At 37.5% G+C, this 7,575-nt stretch overlaps 1 protein-coding gene across 1 annotated transcript; it reads left to right on the forward strand.

Moving 5' to 3' along the window:
* The first annotated feature begins 6,731 nt into the window (after positions 1–6,731).
* Ifnb1 (interferon beta 1) lies at positions 6,732–7,422 on the forward strand. Its single transcript, XM_008845521.1, has 2 exons — positions 6,732–6,876; positions 7,007–7,422. The coding sequence occupies exons 1-2, from the start codon at positions 6,732–6,734 to the stop codon at positions 7,420–7,422; spliced, it is 561 nt and encodes a 186-aa protein (XP_008843743.1).
* The last annotated feature ends 153 nt before the right edge of the window (positions 7,423–7,575 follow it).

Raw genomic sequence — 7,575 nt, forward strand, 5'->3', positions numbered from 1 at the left:
TGGATAGTTTGAACATTTTGACATTATTAATATTTCCAGGCCATTAACACAGCATATCTCTATTTATTCGTCTCTTCTTCTATTTCTTTCATCAATATTTTATGATTTTTCAATAGACAGTTTTCAACTCCTTGGTTGAATTTGTCCCTGAGTATTTTTAAGCAATTGTAAATCAGATCATTCTCACATTTTCTGTAGTTACTAGTATGCAAAACACTGATATGTTTGGGGGCTGGAGCCATCTGGCTCAGCAGTTAAGAGCACTGGCTGTTCTTGCAGAAGGCCCAAGTTCAAATCCCCATACCTGCATGGTGGCTAACAATAGTCTATAACTCCAGTTCCAGGGGGTCTGACACCCTCTTCTGTCCTCCTCCAGCACTGCATGACACTGGTGCGGGTATAACACTCATACACATAAAATAAAAATAAATAAAAATTTAAAGCTGACATGTCTATTCTGTATCCTTCAGCTTGACTTAAACCATTTATTGGTTCTAGTAGTTTTTGGTAGAATCTTTGGGGTCACCATATATTTATGGGAACTATGTCATTTAAGGAGCCAGTTTTCTTTCTTCCTCTGATTCAGGTGTCCCACATTGCTTAACTGCTCTGGCTAGGAACTACAGTAAAATGTTGAATAAGAGTAACCATCCTTGTCTTGTTCCTGTTTAGCAAAAAATCTTTCAGCTCTTCCCACTGAGTATGGCATTAGCTTGAGCCTTGGAATATATGGCCTTCATTGTGTTGAAATGCAGTCCTTCTATACATAATTTATTATTTTTTTTCTTATCATGGATAGTGTTATATTTGTCAAATGCCTCTGCTGCATCTATTGGAATGACCATATGATTTCTTACTACGTTTATTGATTTGTATACGCTGCATCATCCTTTCATGTAGGGGGTAAATTACCCTTGATTGTGGTGCACAATCTTTTTATTATGCTTCTGAATTTGGTTTGCTAGTACTTTTTAATTTTTGTTCATTAAAGATGTTGGTCATTAATTTTTCTATTTTTATCATAGCTTTAGTTGTCGTCTTAACACAACCCAGCCACTTGGGGAGAAGGAACCTCAGTTGAGGAATTTTCTCCATTGGATTGGGCTGTGGCCATGTCTGTGGGGCATTTTCTTGATTGCTAATTGATGTAGTCAGGCCTAACGCATTGTAGGTGGTACTATCCCTGGGCAGGTGGGCCTAGGCTGTATAAGAAAAATAACTGGGCCAGCCAGAGTAAGCAAGCCAGTAAAAAGCATTCTTCCATGATCAATGCTTCAGTTCTGGCCTCCAGGTTCCTGTCATGAGTTCCTGCCTTGACTTCTCTTAATGTTGGACTGTAACCTGCAAGCCAAATAAATCGCTTCCTTCCCCAAGTTGCTTTTTGTCATGGTGTTTATCACAACAATGGTGTTTATCGCACAGCAATCTTGACCTCATAAAATACATTTGAAAGTGTTCTCTCTTCATCAATATTTGGAAGGTTTGAGAAGTGTTGGCATTCATTCTTCTTTAAATATCTGTATAATTTCCAGTAAAGCCCTCCCATCATGGACTTTCATCAATAACTCTCTGTTCAAATTTTCTATTTATCTGTGATTCATTCTTCCTAGGCTATGTGTTACAAGCAGTCACTCATTTCTTTGTTGGCTATTTGTTGTGTTCATTGTACAGAGTAGTCCCATGATTCTTTGTGCTTCTGTGTTATCAAATGAAATATGTCCTCTTTTACTTCTGATTTTACATATTCAAGTCTTTTTTCTTCTTAAATAACTCTACCTACAGGTTGTCCATCTTGTTTATCTTTTCAAAATAACACCAAGTAGTCTAGAGAGATGACTCAGCATTTAAGAGCACTGGCTGCTCTTGCAGAGGAACAAGGTTTGGTTACCAGCACCCACATGATGGTTTACAACCATCTATAACTCCAGATCCAGGGGATCCAAAGCCCTCTTCTGGCCTTCAAAGATACCAAGCACATACGTGATGCATATACATTCATGCAGGAAAAATATTTAAGCACATGAAACGTTTCTAAATTAAGTAAAAATTAACCTATTTTTTTTTACTAGTTCCTTGAAATTTAAAGCTAGGCTGATCATTTGAGATTTTTCTTTTTTCTTATGTGTGCACTTGTCACAATACACTTCTCTTTTAGAACTGGTTTGCCACATTCCATGAATCTGGTATGCTGTATTTTCATTTTTGTCTCAAAGTTGTTTTCTTTTTTTAGTTTATTTTTAAAATTTTCTGTTGACTCATTGACTGTGCAAGAGACTGCTCTTTCATTTCCACATATTTTCCAGTTTCCCTCCTGTTATTAACTTCTATTTCACACCATTGTTGTTAGAAGCAATACTTAAAATGATGTGATTTAAATCTGCTTAAATCTACTAAGATTTCATTTGTGTCCTAAAATATACTCTATCCTGGAGAATGTTCCTTGTTCTTTATTTATTCTTCTGTCATTGGATGGAATGTTCTGGAAAATGAATGTTAATTCACTTTAGCCTAAAGTATAAGTCAAGTCCAACATAGCTTTATTATCTGAATTGTTTATCTTTACTTATAATTGTTATTATAGCTATAAATTATGCTTTTAATTATTTTCTTCCTTATTATTGTCTTCCTTATTATATTGTTCAAAACGTTGTTGAAGTTTCTACTATTATTAAATTACATAGCACTTTTCCCTTCCAATTTTTAATATATCCTTTATATATTTTGGTTATCTGATGTTGAGCACATATATATTTATAATTATTGCATACTTTTTGTGAATTTGTCCTTTTAAACATTTCATAATGATCTTCGATGCCTCTCAATAGAGAGTTTTACTTAAAATCCACTAGTTTTCTAATGTATCTATGCATGTTATCTTTTATCAATGTTTATAAAGAATACGTTTTCCCATTTCTTACACACAGCATGTATGTGGGCACTTAAAAAAATCTATTCAGCTACTCTAAATTTGGGGGGTTTTTTGTTTTGTTCTGTTTAGTTTTTTGAGGCAGGGTCTCTCTGTAGCCCCAGCTGGCCTGGAACTCACTATATAGATAAGGATGGCCACAATCTCACAGAGATTCACCAGCCTCTGCTTCTCAAGTGCTGGTATTAAAGGTGTGTGCCACCACATTTGGCTAACTACATTTTTTATTGGAAAATTTAGACCATTTCTGTTTAAAGTAATCAATAATAAGGACATTTATCAACTTCTTCAGTAATCTGATGGTTTTCTATTTTTTATATATTTTATGTATATAATACAGGCTTTGCTCTGTAGTAATCATGAGAGTTACATAAAATATCTACGTAATTGTTTTAAAAGTTTCATTATATCTTATTTATTTTATTGTGTGTGCATACATGGGAGTGGGCATGCCTTTAGTACAGCCCACATATGGAAATCACAGTAGTACTGGCAGGAGTTTGTTCTCTCCTTCCACCAGCTAGAGTTCAAGGTATCCAACTCGGGTCTTCAGGCACGATGGCAGGCACCTTTATAGAATGAGTTAGCTCATTGGTCTGGCTGCTATTATTATTGTTGCTGTTATTTTATGTTGCTCAGGCTACCCATGAATTCTTGAGCTCAAGTGATCCTCCAATATCTACCTCTCAAATGGGATTATAGGCATGTATCACCACAATCAACATAAATTATAATAGCACTCTGCTTTAATCTGATAACAGTTGTGTGTATAATCTTTCCATATTTAATTCTACACCATATTTTTATTAAGGTGTTATTTTTTAATATTTTATTTAGTATTTTTATTTTATGAGCTAGAGTCCAAGGTATCCAACTCGGGTCTTCAGGCACGATGGCAGGCACCTTTATAGAATGAGTTAGCTCATTGGTCTGGCTGCTATTGTTATTATTGTTGCTGTTATTTTATGTTGCTCAGGCTACCCGTGAATTCTTGAGCTCAAGTGATCCTCCAGTATCTACCTCTCAAATGGGATTATAGGCATGTATCACCACAATCAACATAAATTATAATAGCACTCTGCTTTAATCTGATAACAGTTGTGTGTATAATCTTTCCATATTTAATTCTACACCATATTTTTATTAAGGTGTTATTTTTTAATATTTTATTTAGTATTTTTATTTTATGTGTATGAGTGCCTGCATGTAAGTGCACCTGTGTCATACAATGCCCTCAGAGGTCAGAAGAATGTGTCATCTAGTCCCTATGGTGTCATTTTTATATGCATATTCATTAACAGATTTTTTTACCTGTACTTTGGTTCTACACTTTATACTGTAATTATAAGTGATTTAAATAAATAAATTTAAATAAATGGTAGCATTTGTAACACACACACACACACACTCCTCTTTTGCAGAGACATCCACAGATAATCTTGGGGGCTAGAGAGATGGCTCAGTGGTTAAGAATGCTGACTGTTCTTATAGAAGACCTGGGTTTGAATCCCAGCACCCACATGGCAGCTAACAACTGTCCATAACTCCAGTTCCAGGGCCAGCACCCACAAGGCAGCTAACAACTGTCCGTAACTCCAGTTCCAGGGGATCCAACAGCCTCTTCTGTCCTCCATGGGCATTGTATGACAGGGTGCATTTACCTGTAAGCAAGCATAACACTCAGACACATAAAATAAAAATAATAAAATATGTTTTTTTTTTAAATTTTAGTCTTGAAATATGTTACCAGTTTCCACATGATCTCGTCTGATAAACTTGTTTGGGCTGTTGAGACAAGATATATGTAGCCTAAGCTGACCTCAGACTCGCTGTGTAGCCCAAACTGGCCTTGACCTTGCAATCCTCCTGCCTCAGCCTCTCAAATGCTGACACACTGCAGGCATGTACCTCCATGAACATCTTGTTTGGGCTTCCTTACTTAATAGCTAAAGTGGTGGTTGAAACCTCACATCAACAACTGCAGCTAATAAAATACAAATCTATAGTTTTTGATCCAGCTTCCAATTCATGCATCATTGGTTCTTTCATAAGAAATTTTTCCCAAACTCAAGAGGAGGAGATATAGACCTTCTCAAGGGGAGAAAGTAAGTCATACAGAATGGGGAACTCTGCTCTGGATGCTTTGTTATGTCAGACACTTCAAAAAGAAAAGTTTGAGTATATTTATAACTTTGTTGAGATGAGAATACATATTCATTGTTCTGTGTCCTTTGAAAATCTGGCTATGAAAAATGATTACCTGGCCTGGCAAGATGGCTCATTAGATAAGGGCACTTGATGCCAAATCTGATAACCTGAGTTCAACTGGAACATACATGGTAGAAGAGGAGAAACAATTTTTAAAAGTTGTTGTCTGGCTTCCACAGGCATTTTGTGGCACATGCACCACCACCACCCACACATAGAGGCACACACAAAATAAACATTTTAAAACAATTTTAATGGGCTGGAGAGATGGATCAGCAGTTAAAAGCACTGGCTTCTCTTGCAGAGGACCCTGGTGTAATACCCAGCACCCACACGGCAGCTAACAACAATCCACAACTCTAGTTTCTCTTCTCACTTCCATGGGCATTGCATGACAGGGATGCACTTACATACATAAACACAATAAGAAAAAGAGTTTTATGTTTACTGTTTATCAAACACTGCTGTAAATTCTTTGCATTCATTATTAGTTCATCAGTCTCCCAACCATACTCTTGGATATTATAAATGTTGCATGACTTTTTCATTTCTCCAATGCTAGGTTCTCCCCAAAGTACTCAATTTTTAACTTTATTTAATTCAAAAACATTGAATTTTTTTCCTGCTTATTTCCTTCACTTCTAGAGTTTTCTAACTCTATGCAATTTTAAATGCTTCTTTAATACTTCAAGTTCCTTTGACAACAGTATAGTGCAACTCTGATCTGTGCTACATGCACATAACCATGGAATAGTCTCATTGTTTAGAAATTTTGTTCTACCAATAACTTTGTGTTGGGTCCCATGGCAATACTTTCCTGTGGCTGGATTTCATAGGAGTTCATTTTCCCTGAGGCTCTCAAGGAGCCAGGATGTTTTTGTTTTGTTTTGTTTTGTTTCAACTCCCAGCACTCTCTCTGCTGTTGCTTTGTTGAAGTGCTCAGAAGAGAGGTCTCCTGCTTCCTGAGTTGCCCATCCCAGGAGCGTCCCACCTTCCTCCCCACTTCTGCAGTTTCTACAGAGCTCGAATTTGATCGCACTCATAGCAGTTTCTCTTTATGGTGAGGCCCTGTACAGAGGGGAGCAATGGCTTATTGATTTCAAGTTTCTCATACACCTATTATAATACACCTCCCCACCAAACTTACAGAGGCCCTTTCACATCAGCCCACTATTTTATTGAGTAAAACCCATTGGGAATCAGCTGCTTTTCTGACCCAGCCTTTCAGTTAAGTCCTCTGGCTGTTTGTGGTTTGTTTTGTCCTCAGATTGTCTGCTGTCCCTTTTCTCTTTTCTCCCTTTACCTTAGCATTTAGTGAAACTTCACAAAGTTTTAGAAATCCTTACAGTTTGTTTATCTTACCTAATATATAGTTTATAAAATAACCAGGAGTTTAGAGTATTAGAAACTGTTAATAAGAAAAAAATGACATAGGAAAACTGAAAGGGAGAACTGAAAGTGGGAAATTCCTGTGAAGCAGAGAAGACCATCCCTTATAAATAGCTCATACCCATGGAGGAAGAACACTCACACTCCAGACTTCAGGAGGTTTTGTCCTACCGTGCAGGTAGCAGCCAACACCAGCCCAGCTTCCATCATGACCAACGGGTGTATCCTCCAAACCTTGCTCCTTCTGTGCTTTTCTACCACAGCCCTCTCCATCAGCTACAAGGCGCTTCGACTCTATCAAAGCAGCGGCAGTGTGACATGCCAGGAGCTCCTGTTACAGCTGAATGTAAGGCCCTGCCTTGAGGACAGGATTAACTTTAAGCTCCCTGAGAAAATTAAGCACCAACAGCAGTTCAAGAAGAAGGATGCTGCCTTCCTCATCCATGAGATGCTCCAGAATATCTTCTCTGTCTTTACAAATGGTAAGGCCCTGCCTTGAGGACAGGATTAACTTTAAGCTCCCTGAGAAAATCAAGCACCAACAGCAGTTCAAGAAGAAGGATGCTGCCTTCCTCATCCATGAGATGCTCCAGAATATCTTCTCTGTCTTTACAAATGATTTCTCCAGCACTGGGTGGAATAAGACCATTGTTGAGAACCTCTTTGGTGAACTCCATAAACAGATGGACCGTCTGGAGACAATCCTGAAGGAAAAACCAGAAGAGAGCTTAGCCTGGAGAAACTCCATGGCCATTCTCCATTTGAAGAGCTATTATCGGAGACTGCAAAGGTACCTGAAAGACAAGGAGTACAGCAGCTGTGCCTGGATGGTGGTCCGAGCAGAAATCATGAGGAACTTTCCCATCATTAGCAAACTTACTGATTGCTTTCAGAACTGAGAGGCCTGTGCCTCTGAGATCTGACAATGATTTCAGAAACTCTAGCAGATGCGTTCAGTGACTGGTAGTGAATGTACTGTTTGAAAGTTCCAAAGAAGATGTTATATTTTTATTAATTTATGAGTTAAATTATTTTCTACTCTTTATTTAAAT

The sequence above is a fragment of the Nannospalax galili genome, unplaced genomic scaffold (assembly GCF_000622305.1).
Source record: "Nannospalax galili isolate Female #2095 unplaced genomic scaffold, S.galili_v1.0 scaffold1082, whole genome shotgun sequence".
Taxonomy (NCBI): Eukaryota; Metazoa; Chordata; class Mammalia; order Rodentia; family Spalacidae; genus Nannospalax; species Nannospalax galili.

Bases quoted from the DNA above. Each gene is read 5' to 3' on its own strand.
- Ifnb1 (XM_008845521.1), top strand. From the start codon at position 6,732: ATGACCAACGGGTGTATCCTCCAAACCTTGCTCCTTCTGTGCTTTTCT. The intron at 6,877-7,006 runs CCTGCCTTGAGG...CTTTACAAATGG, and splicing joins GTTACAGCTGAATGTAAGGC to TAAGGCCCTGCCTTGAGGAC.